At 37.9% G+C, this 18,092-nt stretch overlaps 1 protein-coding gene across 1 annotated transcript in view; it reads left to right on the top strand.

Moving 5' to 3' along the window:
• Nucleotides 1-18,092, top strand: part of STK33 (serine/threonine kinase 33) — a 150,371-nt gene that overhangs the window by 96,996 nt on the left and 35,283 nt on the right. The window contains exons 9-11 of the mRNA XM_045803841.2: nt 6,622-6,697; nt 11,271-11,383; nt 11,822-11,907. Coding sequence (XP_045659797.2) covers nt 6,622-6,697; nt 11,271-11,383; nt 11,822-11,907 — 275 coding nt within the window. The remainder of the gene's footprint in view (nt 1-6,621; nt 6,698-11,270; nt 11,384-11,821; nt 11,908-18,092) is intronic.

The raw sequence follows: 18,092 nt of genomic DNA on the forward strand, positions 1-18,092 counted from the left end.
CATCAGAGAAGTGCAAGTCAAAACCACAAGGAGGTAACACCTTACACCTGTCAGAATGTCTAAAATCAACAACACAAGAAACAACAAATGTCGGCGAGAATGAGGAGAAAAGGGATCCTTGTGCACTGTTGCTGGGAATGTAAATTGGTGCAGCCATGTTGGAAAACAGTGTGGTGGTTCCTCAACAAGTTAAAAATAGGAATGCCATATGATACAATAATTCCACTTCTGAGTATTTATCTGAAGAAAACAACGACACTACCTTGGAAAGATATGTGCACCTCCATGTTCACTGCAGCCTTATTTACAGTAGCCAAGATATGAAGCAACCTAAGGGTCCATCAGTAGAGGGATGGATAAAGAAGATGTGGTATGTATGAGTGTGTGTTATTACTCCGCCATAAGAAAGAATGAAATCTTGCCTTTTGCAACAACACAGATGGACCTAGAGGGTATTATGCTAAGTTAAATAAATCAGACAGAGAGAAGAAAAATACCATATGACTTCACTTAAATGTGGAATCTAAAAAAATATAATAAATGAACAAACAAAACAAAACAGAAACAGACTTGTAGATACAGAGAACAAATGGGTAATGGGGGGGGGATGGGCAAATAGGTGAAGGAGATTAAGAAGTATAATCTTCCAGTTATAAAATAAATAAGTCATGGGGATGTAAAGTATAGCATAGGGAATATAGTCAATAATGTTGTAATAACTTTGTATAGTAACTAGACTTTTCATGGTGACATTTCGTAATGTATGTAAATGTCAAATCACTATATCATATACCTGAAACTAATATAATATTGTATGTCAACTACCATTAAAAAAAAAACAGAAAAAAACTCAAGCAATTTGATTTTGCCATAATTTGACTTGCTGGCCCTGATCAAGCTAATTTTGCTTTTCTTAGGTCAAATAATTTCATTGTTTTAGCATTTTTCTCACAGTTCTTATCTTTAAAGATTGTAGTTTTTATTGTTTTTTTGGACTCTTCTTACAGTTGTTTGTATCTCTTAAAGTAATCAGACCCCAAACTTAATTATCGGTTTTGTTAACTCAGGCTGAAATCCTGTGTGTGTTTGCTTCTTTCCATTTCTTACCCAGTTTTATTGCCATCAAATGGTACAACCTAAAGCTACCGATTTAATATATTTGTAAAGCAACAGTTTACCATTTTTCTAAGTGTGACTTTTAACAGCTTTACTGAAGTATAATTTAAATGCCATTAAAAATGTACTATTCAGTGATTTTTTCCTACATTCGCAGAGTTGTGCAGCCATCGCCACAATTCAGCTTTAGAATAATTCTACCCCAGAAAGTCGCCACATGCCCATTTGTACTTGATCACATTCCCATCCCAGCCCCAGGTAACCACGAATCGACATTTACCTTTTCTGGGCATTGCATCTAAACGGAGTCATACCATATGTGGTCTTTTATGTTGGCCTTCTTTCACTCAGCGTAATGTTTTTGAAGTATCCTCCTCTTGTAGCTGTAGTCAAGCCCTTTACATTTCTGAACAGTTGTCTGTTGTATGGAGATGTCGCATTTTGTTTATTGTTTCCAATATTGGGGCTATTATGAATAATGCTGCTGTGAACATTTGTGTACAGATTTTAATGTGGACATGTTTTCCTTGGGTAGCTACCTTGGGTCGTAGATTATGTTCAACTTTTTTAAAAAATATTTTATTTAATTATTAGAGAGAGAGAGAGAGCGTGCACAAGCAGGGGGGAGGGGGACGCAGAGGGAGAAGCAGACTCCCCGCTGAGCAGGGAGCCTAATGCCAGGCTCCATCCCAGGACCCCGAGGTCATGACCCGAGCTTAACTAACTGACTGAGCCACCCAGGCACCTGCCCTTTTATTTAACTTTTTAAGAAACTGCCAAATGCTTTTTCAAAGTGGTTGTAACATTTGACCTTTCTATTAGCAGTGTCTGAGGGTTCCAGTTTCTTTGTATCCTTGTTGACTCTTGATAATTACCTTTCTTTTTAAATAGCCACTCTAGTGGGTGTGTAGTATCATCTCATCGTGGTTTTTAATTTGTAATTTAATTTTCCTAATGAAGAATGATGTTGAGCATCTTTTCATGTAGTTATTAGGTGTTCATGGTCGTCTTTGATGAAATATCTATTCAAATCTGTACCTATGAGATGATTATATATCTTTCTCTTTAAATTTATTAATGAAATAATTCACCAATAGGTTTTGAAAATGTTGAACCATCCTTGCACTTTTAGATTGAACTCCACTGGCTTAATACAGTGCCTTGTTCAATTCGTCACCACTTTATTCAGCAGCTTTGAGTGTAGCTTGTTTTCTTTTGTGCTGCCGTTGTCTTTCTTGATGTCAGTGTTACGCTAGCCTCATTTAAAAAATAAAATGGCATGCTCATGAATCACTTAAGTAACAGAAATTATCTGTTATTAATAGTTTGATGAAATTTCCCCTTAAAATTTTTTTGGCCTTGGTACCTTTTGGTAGATTAAGTTTCTATTATATTTTCAATTTATACTGGGTTATTCAAGTTTTCCACACCTTTTTGAATCATTTTGATAATTTATGTTTTTCTAGAAAATGTTCATTACTTTGAGATTTTAAGTTTTATTGGCATAAATATGCATATATTATAATTTTCTGATTTTCCTGTGTCTCTGTGACTCTGTCCCCGTGATAATTCCTAATATCTTTTAAGACAGTCATATGATGTCAGATTAGCAATATGGACTGTGACGTCACCTGGCTAACTCAGGATTCCAGCTCTGCCACTTAGTCTGGTGAGGCCTGGGCAAAGAGCTTAACTGCTTTTGTTGTGCTTCTACGTCTGTATAATGGGGATTATGTCATCCATTTATCAACAAAATTTTGAAGGTCCACTAAGTGTCAGGACTGGTCTGGGTATTGGGAATACAACAGTGAACAAAGTATAAAAATGTCATGTTGGTGCAAACATTAAACAAAATAAGAGTAAAATGTCTGCTCTTACCTGGGATGTTAGAGAAAAGTGCTAAGGAAGAAAAATAAAACAGGGAAGGGGAGAGGATATACTTAGGATGGTAATAATAAGATCTTTCTTATCAGGTTGACATGAGAATTAAATGAGAAAATATATGGAAAGTGTTTAGCACAATACCTGACAGTGCTCAATTTAAGCTCTTGTAATAATACTAATCTTTTTTTCTTGATCAAATTTGTTAGTGGTTAGGACAGTTTATTGGGCTTTATAAGAACCAGCTCAAGCCTAATATTATTTGGTTGACTTTTTCATTAATATCTGCTTTTATTTTTCTGGATTCCTTCTTTCTATTTTCTTTTGGTTTATTTTTTCACTTCCTAAGCAAAATGGTTATTTATGTTCAGTCTGAGTATTTCTTTGTTCACTCTGAGTATTTCTTTGACCATTTCTTTTGCTACACAGTGTTCCTTCTATTATTCATTTCTTAATAGTTTATCATTTTAGTTTTAGTCTTCTTTAATCTAAGAATTATTTAGAAGTGCTTTTAGAATTTTCCAGGTGGTTGGGATGTGTTTGATGTTCATGTGTTTGGGTTTTTCTGTGTGGTTTTCTTCATTATAGGCAATTGTGACTTAAAGGTTTTCATTCTAGGAATTATTGGTTTTGTTTTGTTTTTATAAAAAATTTTTTATTGTATTAAGTTAGTCACCATACAGTACATCCCTAGTTTTTGATGTAAAGTTCCATGATTCATTACTTGCGTATAACACCCAGTGCACCATGCAATACATGCCCTCCTTACTACACATCACCAGCCTGTCCCAGTCCCCCACCCCCCTCCCCTCTGAAGCCCTCAGTTTGTTTCTCAGAGTCCATAGTCTCTCATGCTTCATTCCCCCTTCTGATTACCCCCCCTTCTTCCTTTTCTTCTCCTACCGATCTTCCTACTTCTTATGTTCCACAGATGAGAGAAACCATATGATAATTGTCTTTCTCTGCTTGACTTATTTCACTTAGCATTATCTCCTCCAGTCCTGTCCATGTTGCTGCAAATGTTGTGAAATCATTCTTTTTGATGGCTGGGTAATATTCCATTGTATATATGGAGCACATCTTCTTAATCCAGTCATCTGTTGAAGGGCATCTCAGAATTGTGTTTTGTGATTGAACACATGGTTGGTTTTGCAAATGTTGCATTGGGTATTTAGGAAGTATGTATATTCCTCCTTTGTTGACCACAAAAATTTCTGTGTGTGTATTTATAAAATCAAATGTGATGCCTTTTGTGATTTAAACGTTCCATAGTGTTAATTTTGTTTGCTTCTGTTGATTTCTAAGAGAGAGAGTTATTAAAGTCATCCACCAAAATAGGCTTTGACAAATCTTTTTGTACCTTTTATAGATTTCTTTAGAAAAATCGTACTTTATTGAAATATAATTTGAATCAATAAAATGCACAAATTTAAGCGTAAATTTCGATGACTTTCGACAAATGCATATGCTTATATAATCACCACCCCAGTGAAGGTAGAGAACATCTCTCTCATCCCAGAAAATTCCTTTGTGTCCCTCTCTGTGAGTCTCCCACCCAGACCTCAGCAACCACCGATGGTTTTTATCACCAAAGCTTAATTTTGCTTGTCTAGAACTTTATTTAAATTGACTCGGACAGTGTACATTCTCGTGTCTGTCTCTGTCTCTTCCGTGTCATGATTTTGACACTTACCCATGTCGCACCAAGTAGTTTATTCATTTTCACTGCTGAGGAGTATACCTAGTTCTGTTTTTTGGTTGTTTTGTTTTGTTTTTTTGGTTTTTTTTTTTTTTTTTTTTTTGCCTCCTTGATGTATTAAGTTTTGAAACTGTTTAATCTTATTTGGGAAAAGGCTACTTTAGATTCTGTACATATCCTCCTGTTGGCAAAAGACATCTGGTCTGTAGTTACATGGGGAAAATATATCCAAGCACCGTGAGTTTTATGCCTGCTTATTAGCTGTCTACACTGATAACAAGTGAGAGAACAAGAGAGAAGACAGATGGTTTGTAGAGCTTTGCTGACTTCCTAAATGGCTCCCTGGCACCGTTACTCTGGCCTCTGCCTCCCTGTGAGAGCTGTGATGGCAGCGCACGCAGACACACCCCGGGTCATTCACATGGCTCTGAGAGACCGAGGCCACCATCCCGGCCCCCGCTGTGTGGGGCACCCAGTGTGACGCAGGCCACAGGCTTGCCCTTGTCAGAGACTTGCTGACACGGAGCCCCTTGAACTGTAGTGATTCAGTATTTGAAGAGTTTAAGTACAGGTAAGGAATAGTTGCTTAGAGGAAAATGCTAATTAATTTTCAGTGATTTGGAAATGAATAACTCAGTTTATTAATTATCTATAGTCGAGCCTTTACTCATTCTTTCTTCTCTTTACTTTTTGGTTCCTTTTTGCTGCTTTTTAGTTCCTTTGACAAGAGGCAGAGGAAGCGAAATGCCATTGCTTTTAGTAGTTATAAAAGGTGTGTGTGTGTGTGTGTGTGTGTGTGTGTGTGTGTAGGGTGGGAGAATGAAACTTTTCTAAAATAAGAACACCTTTTACGCGGGAGGCACTCTGTAGCTGTGTCACTTGAGGCAGATCACTTCGCATACCTGAACCTTAGTCTCCTCACTGGCGAAGCGAGTGCCTACATACCCACCTCACAAGATTCTTCACGTGATTTAGACAAATAACATAATTTATGCAAAAGTGCTTTGTAAATATTAAAGTTCTATTGAAATATATATACCTATATTTCATTTTTATGTTTATATCTGTTTTATTCTTTCTTTTTCCTTAAAGATATTTGATCCCTAGCTATAGAGGCACAATAGACTATTCCCGAAATAGCATAAGTGACATTTTAAAAGCCATTTACGAAATCAGCCATTATAAAGTAACCTAATCATTAAAATGTGCTACCTTAAAGTAAAAAATGAAACAAAACAAAACCAAACCAAAAACCAAAGAACACCACACACCGCTACTTTGAGAAGATTGTTTGAAGGAGCCCTATTTGTGAACACATGGTGAGGTACGGAGCACAGCGCTGGGGAGGCAGGAGCACCCAGATCTGGTCCTAGCTGGTCCAGTTCTGTTGTAGGAGCTCGCTCTTTGTCTTAGTTTTCTCATTTAGAAAATGTGGAAAATAATTCGTATTCTTTCATAGGAGTGATGTTATTATTATTATTTTACTAAAATGATTTATAACCATTTATCTTAGTTTCTCTGGGAATCCAGATTTCCACATATTGGGCTTGCTTTAAATTATATCCACTTAAGGCATGTATTCAATTCTATTTTGGGAAAAGAACTGAGATATTGTTGTCTTCTATTATAACTACACAATCTTTGCAAAATCATTTCTTAACAATTTCAAAGGAACGGAGAGTAGTACATTTAGTTACACAGTTTATGCCATCGTTCCATTAGAAGCTAAATGACAGGAGTGAGGGTACAGTGACATCAATTGTTAAGGCCTGTACATTATTCATTTAACATCTGCTGTTGGTTCTCTTTTTCCCCGTGGGGAAATAAATTACAACACATCAGCACATTTTTCATGCTTTGTGTTTAAGCACTTAAACTTCATTTATTGTATTATTAATATTGTTTCATTTCTGCTTATTTGGCAGCCCCTGAAGTTATCAATGCCCACGACTACAGCCAGCAGTGTGACATTTGGAGCATAGGTGTCATAATGTACATGCTGTGAGTGGCCTGCGAAATGTGCGGTGTAAAATGAATGGATCGTCTCTAACAGCAGACTAGAATTACATAGATTTTAAATGCAAACTCGACAATATAGTTTTTAAAAAGTGACAGAAAAAAAAACAATTGGGAAGCCATTCTAGAAGCTCTCTTATTAGTTGTCAGCTAGGTCAATTAGATAGTTTTTTAATACTATAAATTTATAACATACAAGTTTGCTTTTCACTGACCTATAAATGCTACAATACCTGGTGTGATTTGAGCCAAGTGAAAAACTTGCTTGACACCTCTCTGATCTTTTGCTACAGACCAGAAAGTTTCTTTGTATTTTCTCGAGAGATTCACTTATAGCCCCTTGGATAGAGAGACGTACTGGGACCTGGCACTTAGCTACCCTATGGACTGGGCATATGTGAGGAGTGAACACTAACTGGACAGGGGTTCAGCCCAGGATCCAGGGAGTATTCTGTAGTTTCCAATCTCTTACTGCTACCAAACACATCGCTATTTCTGGCTCTTCCTTCTGTCTCACTCTCCAGATTCCATCAAACCCCATGTCCTGTTCATTTTCCCTTTGTAGTGTCCTCACCTCTTCCTTCATTTCTCTTCACTTGTACCATTTCTCCTTATGATCCATCTTCTAGAATATTACAGTGTCTGTCTGACTGTTCTCCCTGCCTCCGGTCTCCCTCCCCAGTTCATCAAATCTGATTGTACTGCCTTTCTTTCTTTTTTTTTTTTTTAAAGATATTATTTATTTATTTATTTGACAGAGACAGCCAGCGAGAGAGGGAACACAGGCGGGGAAGTGGGAGAGGAAGAAGCAGGCTCCCACTGGAGGAGCCTGATATGGGGCTCAATCCCAGAACGCTGGGATCACGCCCTGAGCCGAAGGCAGACGCTTAACGACTGCGCCACCCAGGTGCCCCTGTACTGCCTTTCTGATTCACAACCTCTGATAATTCTCCCTTGTTACAGAAAAATGTCAGAGCCTCCCAGCATGGATGACGCAGGTCTCCCAAGGCCTGCTCCAGCATGCCTTTCCAGTCTTGGGCTAGGTGTATATCCCGTGCGCCTGCAGTATGCTGCAGCCACTCTAGGCCATTCTTTATGATTCACATACCCCGTATCACACGTCTCTGGGTCTTTGCTCACGCAGTTCCTTCTGCTTATAATGTTTACTTCTCTACTAAGCTTTCTCCTGGGCCCTCCAGCTCAAACATTAACGCCTTCTGTTTCCCTAAGTCCTATCTACCCCAGCAGAGTTACCGCATTCACTATGTATATACATTCCCACACTCCAGAGAGGATTTAAAGCAACATACCAAAATGCATGCAAAACAATCACACGGAAAGAAAAACAATAATATTTCATCAGGAAAGTTTGCACATGTGGGAATTAGATAGAATTGTTCACTTTCCTGTGTTCTCATAGCCCTTGAAAAAACTAGATTGTACTATTGTAACTTAATTATTAGAGTATGTGTGTTTTTTCTGTTTTTGTTTTCCTTGCTCTAAATTCCATGAAAGACAGAGAGCTTATGTTATTCATCTTTGCATCCCTGGTATCTGGTACATTAGTAGGCATGTAGTCAGCGCTCCATATGTTTGTTAAATTGAATTAAAACGAATTGTCTAAGAGGTGTTCTGAAAAGTTAGTGGCCATTGTTCTGCCTCGTGGTGAGTACGAACATTTTTATGCTGATGCAACATTAGTTTTATGGTCACGTTGAAGATTTCACTGTGCACCACCTCTTCCAGACCATTTCTAAATATTGACATCACAGTAGTTAGATTTTCACAGTGCTGTGAAATGGAATACACAGGCGGTAGAAATTGGAAGATGCGATTGTAGCTGTAAGTCAGATGGTCAACACGCATCACTGCTTAGATTGCACAAAGTTTACACGTAGTCACAAAGTTCTTGATCATTGTTTTGTGCTAATTAGAATCATACTGTAAAAATCAGCCTTAGTTTTTAATTTAAAATATCACTATTTTAAATTAGTGTTTTATACTTGTAAGAATTTCCAGACAAGTCAAACATAATATATGTAATCTATTATTCCACAATTCATGGGGTGTCTGCTGCCTGCTCAGATTGAATTTGTTGTTAAAGAAAGTGATGGTGTAGTACATATCTAAAGTGTTTTCTCCTTCTTAAAGATGTAGCTTTAATTTTCCTGCTTCAGAGCGCGGCTGCATATCATCACAACGACATCTTTTTCCCTTACCGTTGACTCTCACTTAGCTAATCAGCACCTATTCATTAATTTGCCTGAGCCCCGTGTTCTTATAGATAATTTCTTTCACCAAGGGCACAAACATGTTACCTTCTCCAGGGGGGTTATTTTCTTGTTTATCAGTTACCCCTGATTCATTTCTGCTTAATTGGACAATGATAACATACTTTCTCAAGGTGAAATTAACATAAATACTCTTCACGGGTACTCTCCTCTGCTGTTGTGATTCCCGGGGCATAGGCAACAGAAAATAATAGAAAGGCTTTAAGAGGCATTTTTCATGTCTTGGATTCCCTTTTCTGGATGTGCAGAAAATTGCTGTCATAAAATTTCATATGCTGCTGATTGACCAACCATTAGATACATTTTATGTAAGTAAAATTGCAAAGGACAGAAGAAAGTGGGATTTTTAAAACACGGCCCTTAAGCTATAGCTGCATGCTAGGCAGGCAGTGCAGGAGCGGCTCAGCAGTTGGCGAATGTGCATATCACTGGTGCGAACAGACTCAATGAGCTGGACTTTTGCCGGCCTGTACTTGTTATAATAGATAGTAATTGTCCCTAAGACCATTTTTCTGGCTTTCTTTTTTTTTTTTTATCGCATTTTAAAACTAAACACTAGTGAGGCAAATAGGATCAGAGAGAAGAGGGTCAGAATGAGCTGGAGAAATAAAAAGCATTAAAATAAGAGATTGCAGACCAATTTGATAAATACTGATATCTTAACAAGAAACTATTGCAAATGAAAAGCTCTGTTTTCCAGCCTAGGTTGATAAACTACAAGGACGAAAGCAGCTTTTTTCCCTAGGAAATTGTCATCATCATCCTCATTGTCATGTGAAATATTTATCAAACTTAGATTAATTCAGAAAATGTTCATGGCAAAGATTTTAAAAGAACTTAAAAATAGAACTTGAAAAATCAGTAAAAATCTAACTGCTGGGAGACTTAGAGATCATTATACTTAGGTACATAATAGGCTAGCATTTGGGAAGCATAATGGCATTGTGCCATTTTATTCTTTCAGTAATAAAGTGAAAAAACATAATCCTGAGAGTTGAAGAACAGGCATACAGTGTTGCCTCTGTGATGAGTCCAGGTCCATCTTCTGTCTGGCTGTCATTGAGAAGACCCAGTTGTTGGCTACAGGCTTCTACTCAGCTGTTGGGTTGATACTAAAGATGGTGGCTAACATTTGTTGAGAATGTACTGTGAAGAATTGAACTTGACTTTTAAGCAAGTTCTTGTAGTTTTGGACTGGATTAGTTACTGAAGCACAGGCTTCTTTGTAAAATATAGTACAATACTTCCTTTTTTAAAAAAAGATTTTATTTATTTATTTATTTTAGAGCGAGAGTGCACACAGGTGTGCACGAGGTGGGGAGGGGAGGGACGGAGTGGGAGAGGGGCAGAGGGGGAGGGAGAGGGACAAGCAGACTCCACACTCAGTGTGGAGCTGTCTCTGGGCTTGGGGCTCAATCTCATGACCCTGAGATCATGCATGACCTGAGCCGAAATGAAGAGTCTGAGACTTAACCGACTGAGCCACCCAGGGGCTCCAATACAATACTTCCTTTTACAAGATTCTGAAGACACACAGTCCCTGTGTTACAGAATGTGCCTCAAGCCCATGTTTACTTTATACATACTGCCGGTGGTTTTACTGATGTTGGTCATTACGTACGATCAGCTTTCATTCCAGACTGAAAGGTCAAATCATCATCATCATCGGATTTTCCTCATCCAGACCATCTTCATTTGGTATACCATTTTTGAAGAGTTGTAACCTTTTTAATGGATTTTTGGCTTTGACTCAGAGCCTATAGACCCAAGGTTATCCTTGGTTTATTCTTACTAACATTGGTGTAGTATTTTACCATGGATAAAGCCCTTACATGGTCATTCGATTCTGAAAACGCTTACTGGACTCTGATAACTCAGTATGTTTTCCTCTAAGTCCCGTTTGAATTATGTACCTTAAGCATTACCTTACCTTTGCTCACACTGAAGTGTATCTCCACTATTATTTGTGCACTTAAAATCTCACACCTGCTTGTAGTTTGGTCCTATTGAAGCTTAGTTTTCCCCATTTGGAAGACCTTGGGCTCATGTGCTTCTCTGGAGATTTCAGTGTATATAAGGTCCTATCACTGATCTTGCAAAACTTCCTTTGCTCCCGTTTCTACATCCAGAGAGAGATACCCACCTCTATCTATTCTTTACTTAAATTTGAAGCACCAGTACTTCCAAGTTCTATGGAAACTTAATTTTTGATAGCCTCGTTTTGATTATTTAAAAAAATCTAAACAGAGTGATTGCCTGTGTTGTAGATTATGTGGGGAACCACCCTTTTTGGCAAGCTCAGAAGAGAAGCTTTTTGAGCTAATAAGAAAGGGAGAACTACGTTTTGAAGATCCAGTCTGGGAGTCCGTAAGTGATCGTGGTAAGTATAGATCTGTCATTATTTACTAAAGCAAATTACATAATAAGAAACTTGGCCAATAATTCAAATACTCTCAATCTCTGTTTTGTCATTAAATTTCTTGTAGAAATAACACTATTTACTTGTGGAAACAGTGATCTCTTCACCATGATTGCTGTAGTCAAAACTTCCAACAAAAACAGAAATTACGTAATAAAAATTGAAGAGGAAATTGCTGACCATCTAGCCCATTTTTACTGTAGACCATACACCAGCAAATCCAGGCCATAAAACCTCACTGTAGGCCCGAAACTTTATTTATTATCCATTTATTCTGATGATATTTATTTTATAATCGGAATCTTCCCCTCATGTTATATAGACCTAATCTGAAACAAACTAGAAAATGTATGGTATTAATTGTAGTTAAGATTTTTCAGGATTTTTCCTTATTTGCAGCTAAAAGTGTTTTGAAACAGCTTATGAAGGTAGATCCTGCTCACAGAATCACAGCTAAGGAACTACTAGATAACCAGTGGATAACAGTAAGTTACAAGACTACTTCTTTTTTTCTTTTTGACAAGCTACCATTGCTTTTTTTTTTTTTAATTTGGTCTTGTAGTTTATATATAGTCTTAAAACAGTCAATTATCTTCACCTTCTGACAAGTTAAAAAAATTATTGAATCTTAAGACATTTCTGAAATGGGTATTTTCAAACTATTAAAACTATTACCCGAGTTGTTTATATATGTTTATAGAGGTTTAAGTGAACTCTGCTTTGCTCCAAGCCATGACGGTATCAAGTCTGGTAGAAGAGAGCTGAGAAATGCCATCATGAAAACTGTAATATTGAAGCAGTCTGTATAGTTAAGTGATGTAAAGCCTTGGAACCATCCACTTCTCTTTCAACTCTTTGGATGCAAGGACTCTTCAGGGGCTTAGAAAAACCAAGATCTTCTAAGAGTGGCTCTTACCTGGCCTGAAACCTTGAGTAATTACTCGTTTACATACTCTTCCCCCCATCAGACTAACTGCCTTCTGCGTAGACCCTGTGTCTTCCTGCACTAGAACATGACCTGGTCACAACAGAACCTTGGAGGAAGCTGCTACTTACCTCTCAATATTCATCCTCTTCTTGTTCTCTGCTAACGAGGATCCTCACTTGTAGCTGGAAACATTGCTATCTAGTCTTCATTGCTGGTTATCCCCAGTTTTTGTTAGTTATCATGATGGCGGAAGTAGAAGCAATCTCGGGGAAGTGCCCTTAAATGGAGGGCATATGGCATTCCTCAGGCATATCTTCTTTCCTGGTGAATGGAATACAGATGTGATGGCTGGAGTTTGGCTAGGAATATTAGACCATGAAGTGGAATCCAGAAACTGAGGTTGGCAGAGCAACAAGATGCAAGGAAGCAGGGCTCTTAGCTCAGAGCCGCCATGCCAGCCCTTGACCTCCAGGCTTTTTCATAGGAGCAGGAAACAAACTTCTGCCATCTTTAACACACTGTCAGATATGTTATTGAGCCTAATCCTAATTAATCTATGCTCAATAAATGATTGCTGAATGAATGAATGAGTCAATAAATGAATAAATCTATAGGTATTTCAGAAAATATCCAAGAACTGAGATTGGAGATTTCTAAAGACACATAGGAACTACTGCTAAGCAGTATTCATCTATGAAAAAATTATTGTACATCTCTTGTTTGGTAGACACTGTGCTAGATACTGGAGATACCTGATATGCTTACACTGCAGTGGCATTGTTGCAAAATGATGGTGGCTTGGTCAGGGTGGTAGCAACAGAGCTGGAGAGAAATAAATGCAGTATGTTTTTAGGTATAGTTGACAGGACTTGGTGGCGGCTTAGATGAGGAACGAGGGTAAGGGAGGAACCAAGGATGACTTCCAGATTTTGCTGTAATAGCTGGTGGGGCCATGGCGGTGCCATTTACCGAGATGTGGAACACTGTGGAAAAATAGCTTTTTTTCTGGGGGGTGCTGGTGGATCAAGAGTTCCATACTAGACATGCAAAGTCCGAGATGCCTATGTGGCATCCAAGTGGGGATATTAAATAGATAATCGAATATATGAGTCTGGAACTGGGGAAGTCCGAGCTGGAGATACAAATTTGGGAATCACGAGCGTATAGATGCCATGTAAAGTCATTAGGCTGAAGAGATAAATTAGGAAGAAAATACAGACAGAAAGGAGAAGAGGCCCCAGCACCTGCCATTGGACACTACAACATCCAGAAGAGGAGAAGCCAGCCATGGGGGCTGAGAAGGGATGGCTGATGTGGAGAGAAGAAAATCGGGAGAGTGGTGCCAGTGAAGTTAGGTGAGAAGAATGTTGGAGAAAGTAAGAGCAAGTCAGCTCCCGGATAAATGCTGCTGAGAGGTCAAGACGAGATGAGGAGTTTCCATTAGACTGGCCAACAGAAGGGTTGATGGTGACCCTGTGGGCCCAGGTAAGTTCAGATACATATCAGAAACTTATAGTGATATCACCCTTTTTTTCAACTCTCTAGTTTTCCTTTGCAATTTCTAATCATTTTTTTAAATAATATTTTTTCCTTCAAGAGCTAAAAAACCAGTCTTCACTGAAAGCTGGGTTATATCTGCCCTCTTCTGTGACTGTGTTGATCTCTGAAATGATTCTGTGCAATCAGTATTTCTGGCCTAAAGTAATTGTGCAAATGAGCTAGCAGCTAGATCATTGCAAAACCGTTCTGAGGTTTATAGTACAGCAAAATCAAAAACTGTAAAACAGATGGTGTGCCTGAGAAATCTCTCTCTTTTCAGCATCACATAACATTCGGGTTTGGCCATTTAATTATTTGTTTTCTAATTAGTACAGCTTTATTTCTGGCTTTGGTCATTTTTCCAGAAGTCTCCATTTTTGAGCCTCTGTAACATTTGTCTCTATGTAGTCTTTGCCAAATGGATAGAGAAGTGACAGATAGCGTGTACTATATCGGACTACCCCAAGGAGTTCAGTGTAGGAAGTTTAGAATACTGGCACTTGATAAACTTCTGAAAGGCAAAACTCTTTTCTTCTTAACCACTTGAAGTCTTCCTGTAATTCATATCCTCTGTTTGAAATAATCTAAAAAGAATACATTACTTCTCTCAGTACCTGGCTGCTTTATAACCAGAGCTTATCCTTTGCAATATCTAACATGTAGTGACATTTTTTTCAAAGAGCTTTATTGGATAAAAAGTTTTTATGGTTCAGCCTATGTATTGTGCGTTTTGAAATATGGTATATCTCTGCAGAATGTTCTGAGAAGAATAGTCATAGTTCCTCTATGTACATTTAAGTGAACGCAACTTAAAATAAACACATTTGTCATCCTGATTTCAAAAGTCAAAGATTAGATGTGAGGAAAACCAGCTAAGAAATGACTTTCCTACAAAGGAAGAGTTTGATGATGACTCCCGTGGCCTGGAGTGTTCCTGTGATCCTCGCGGGTCTGTTTCTTCCTTTCTGTCCTCTTTCCCCTCAACAGTGGCTCGAGAGTTTATTCCATCTTCTTAGGCAATTACAGTTGCTTCTTGGTATTCCTTCAAGTCCCCTTATGACAACTAACACCAAGAATTTGCATGTTTAACAAGTTTCCCAGGTATTTTTAATGCCCCCTTATAGTTAAGAACCCAGCTGTAAATTAAGGAAACATTTTTCTTCTATGGCTTGTCATAAAGTAGTGTCTAGATTTGAGTTCTTTTGGTTCTATTCATACATTCAGTAATTCCTTTGACAGATTTTGTGTTTGTGTGTGTGTCTACCATGTTATGCTACGTAATAAATAAAATATCATTAAAGATATATAGGATATGTTCTCTGATATAAGGAACTTATAACCTGTTAAGAGAGACAAGCTATGTATAAGATAAAATCATGGAAGAAAATGATAAATGATGTAAGAAATTGCCAAATGACCAGAGGTACAGAGGCAAGCAAGTGTAAAATCAGGAAGTTCAATCTGACTGGCAGAGAAAATGCTTGAAGGAAAAAGTGGGAAACGAACTTTTAAAAAAGGAAAGAGAATTGTGAGAGGACTTGAATCCCAGGCTAAGAAGTTGTAACTTGCTGTCATAGATGGTAGAGAACAGTGTACACTCTTCGAAATGAAGGACTTTGTTGTTGTAGTGCGTCAGTCTTACAAGGTGGCTTATTTTAATGGGACAGATGTCAGTTAAATGTCTTTATTGATTTTAACAAGTATCTTTGGGCTCTAACCCATCAGGCACTATAGGGGTCCAAAGACAAATAAAATGCAATCTCTCCCCTTAAGTAATTTACCACAAAGTACAATGTACTTTTTTTTACGGTCACATTTGGTGAAGGCACTTGTCATCAAGGTGTGGGGTCTAATCTCAGAATGGTCTTTCCTAGTGTATGAATAAGGCCTTTCTTCATTAATTTACAAGTTATTATCCAGGTTTTTGTCATTAGCTTTTGACCGTTAGCCTTAACGTATACACTCTACATAAGAGAACGAAACTTTTCTGATACCTAATTGTTGGGAATTTTTTCCAACTCTATATTTGCATCCTAAATATGTCAAAACTCTTATCTTTATTTTACTATATTTAGTTATTCTTAAGTTGTGAATTATCTTATATGTATGAATATGTCGAGGCCGCATTTAATGAAGGTTTCTATAAAAATTATATTACAAAGAAGTTCATGAAGCAGGAACCTGGAGATTTATTCAATATCCAATGATAGGTAGATAGTTAATAATTCAGTAAATATTTATTGCATAACTACTGTGTGCTGTGGAGGACACAGGGATGAGTGTGGCACAGCCCCTGCCCACAGGTTGCCCACAGCCTAGTAGAGGGTTTAAAATAAAACACAGGCAGCGAATGAGTATATAATAATATGTGTGTATATATAAACATAAATAATACATAAAATATACTATATGTTATATATAAGTATACAATGACATGTTCTATAAAGATAATATATATTTTATATATTTATATATAATGTGCTACCTAATACTATATAATACAGTGTGATACAATGTACGATATAGTGCCATGTAACGTGGTACTATATAATGTAGTAGTGGTACTAGGTTTTCAAGAAGAGAGCTATCATTCCCTTTAGGGGATTACGAAAACTACTTAAAGTGAAGGTAATATGTGACCTGGCTCTAAGAGAATGGGTAAAAGTAGAAGTTAGTGTGATAGTCCTGGTAAGAAGGATGGGAATTCCAGATAGGAAGAACTTTACAAATATATATAGAGAAAAAAATATGCAGTATATTCAGAGCACATGAAATATATTAGTAATTCTGTTTTTCTAGAACCATAGAAGACATGTAGGGAAGTAGTAGACAATTACGCTGTAAAGGCAGGTTAGAACTGTTTTACTCTAGACCTTGACTTATCTGGAGGGGACTTCATATTCAGCTTGTTTGACAGTGGGTTGCTACTGGAAGGACCCTGTTCAGAGCCGAACCTATGAGAGTTTCTCCTTTGTCCCTCTGACCCTTATAGGGTGATTTGGGTGGACTTGGATGAGGTCTGTGGGCTAGATTCTGAGGAGAGAACACCTATTCTAACGGAGTGTCTTGCCTGAGAGAAGAAGCTGGAAAAGCCCTAGGAATAAATTTGAGTTGAAGGTCTTGAGGGGGCCTTACAGACAGATCATGGCTAAAGGGCAGAAGCAGGATCTTGATGGAGAGATAGTAAGGTACTAGTCAGGCTCTCAATGGAAACAGGACAGGCACCGGAGCGGTTGGGGACAAGTAGCAAGTGTCTGAGACTCCTCACAGGTCAGCTCCATCAGTTAGTGGGCTGGTAGAAGTACTGCTGGCAAGACAGACAGAACTTCAGGAAGAATAATCTGACAACAGCGTGTGCGGCGTGGCTTGCTTGGTGGCAAGCAGAGGCTAGAGAACTGGGGCACCTGGGTGGCTCAGTCAGTTGAGCATCTGACTCTTAATTTCAGCTCAGGTCATGATCTCAGGGTTGTGGGACTGAGCCCGGAGTTGGGCTCCACACTCAGCGGAGAGTCTGCTTGCGATTCTCCCTCGCTCCCTCTCCCTCTGCCCTCACCCCGCCCGCACACTCTCTCTGTCTCTGTCTCTGTCTCTCTCTCAAGTAAAAAAATAAATATTTAAAAAAAAAAAAGTTGGAGCACTGAAATAGGGCTTGGGTGAGATGATGAAGATTGGAACTCGGCAAAGAGAGTGGAACAGAAAGGAAGGAGAAAATCAGAAGTTAGGAAGAGAATCAACAATTTTTCAACTAAGTAGAAATGTTAGATAAAGGAGTACAAGGAATCAAAACTGTTTTTCAAGTGACTGGGAAAGCGGTTTAAGACAAAAAGAAAACCTAGAAGAATTGCTGGTTTTGTAGATTAGAAAAAAGAGTGAGATGTATTTTGGAACGGTATATTCAAATTTTTATGCTTGAGTAATTCCAAAAAGAACATTGAAAAAATGGTGAATCTCCTAAGATATCTTTAGGTAGATCTTAAAAAATTTCCACCCTAAATTTAATTACTTGCAAAGGTTATAATTTCCTTAATATGGATAATTAAAAATAAAACTAATATTGTTTTTACATGAGTAGGACATTCATCTTATCCATTTGTAAAAATTTGTGAGCAATTTCTTCTTTAACAGGAACTATAGGTTATTCATTCTTTTCTTTGAATTTCTGCTTCTATTCCACTTCTTTCTCAGAATTTTATCCTGATATAT

Source organism: Ursus americanus, chromosome 16, assembly GCF_024610735.1.
Source record: "Ursus americanus isolate L20-20 chromosome 16, mUrsAme1.1.p, whole genome shotgun sequence".
In the NCBI taxonomy this organism is placed as follows: Eukaryota; Metazoa; Chordata; class Mammalia; order Carnivora; family Ursidae; genus Ursus; species Ursus americanus.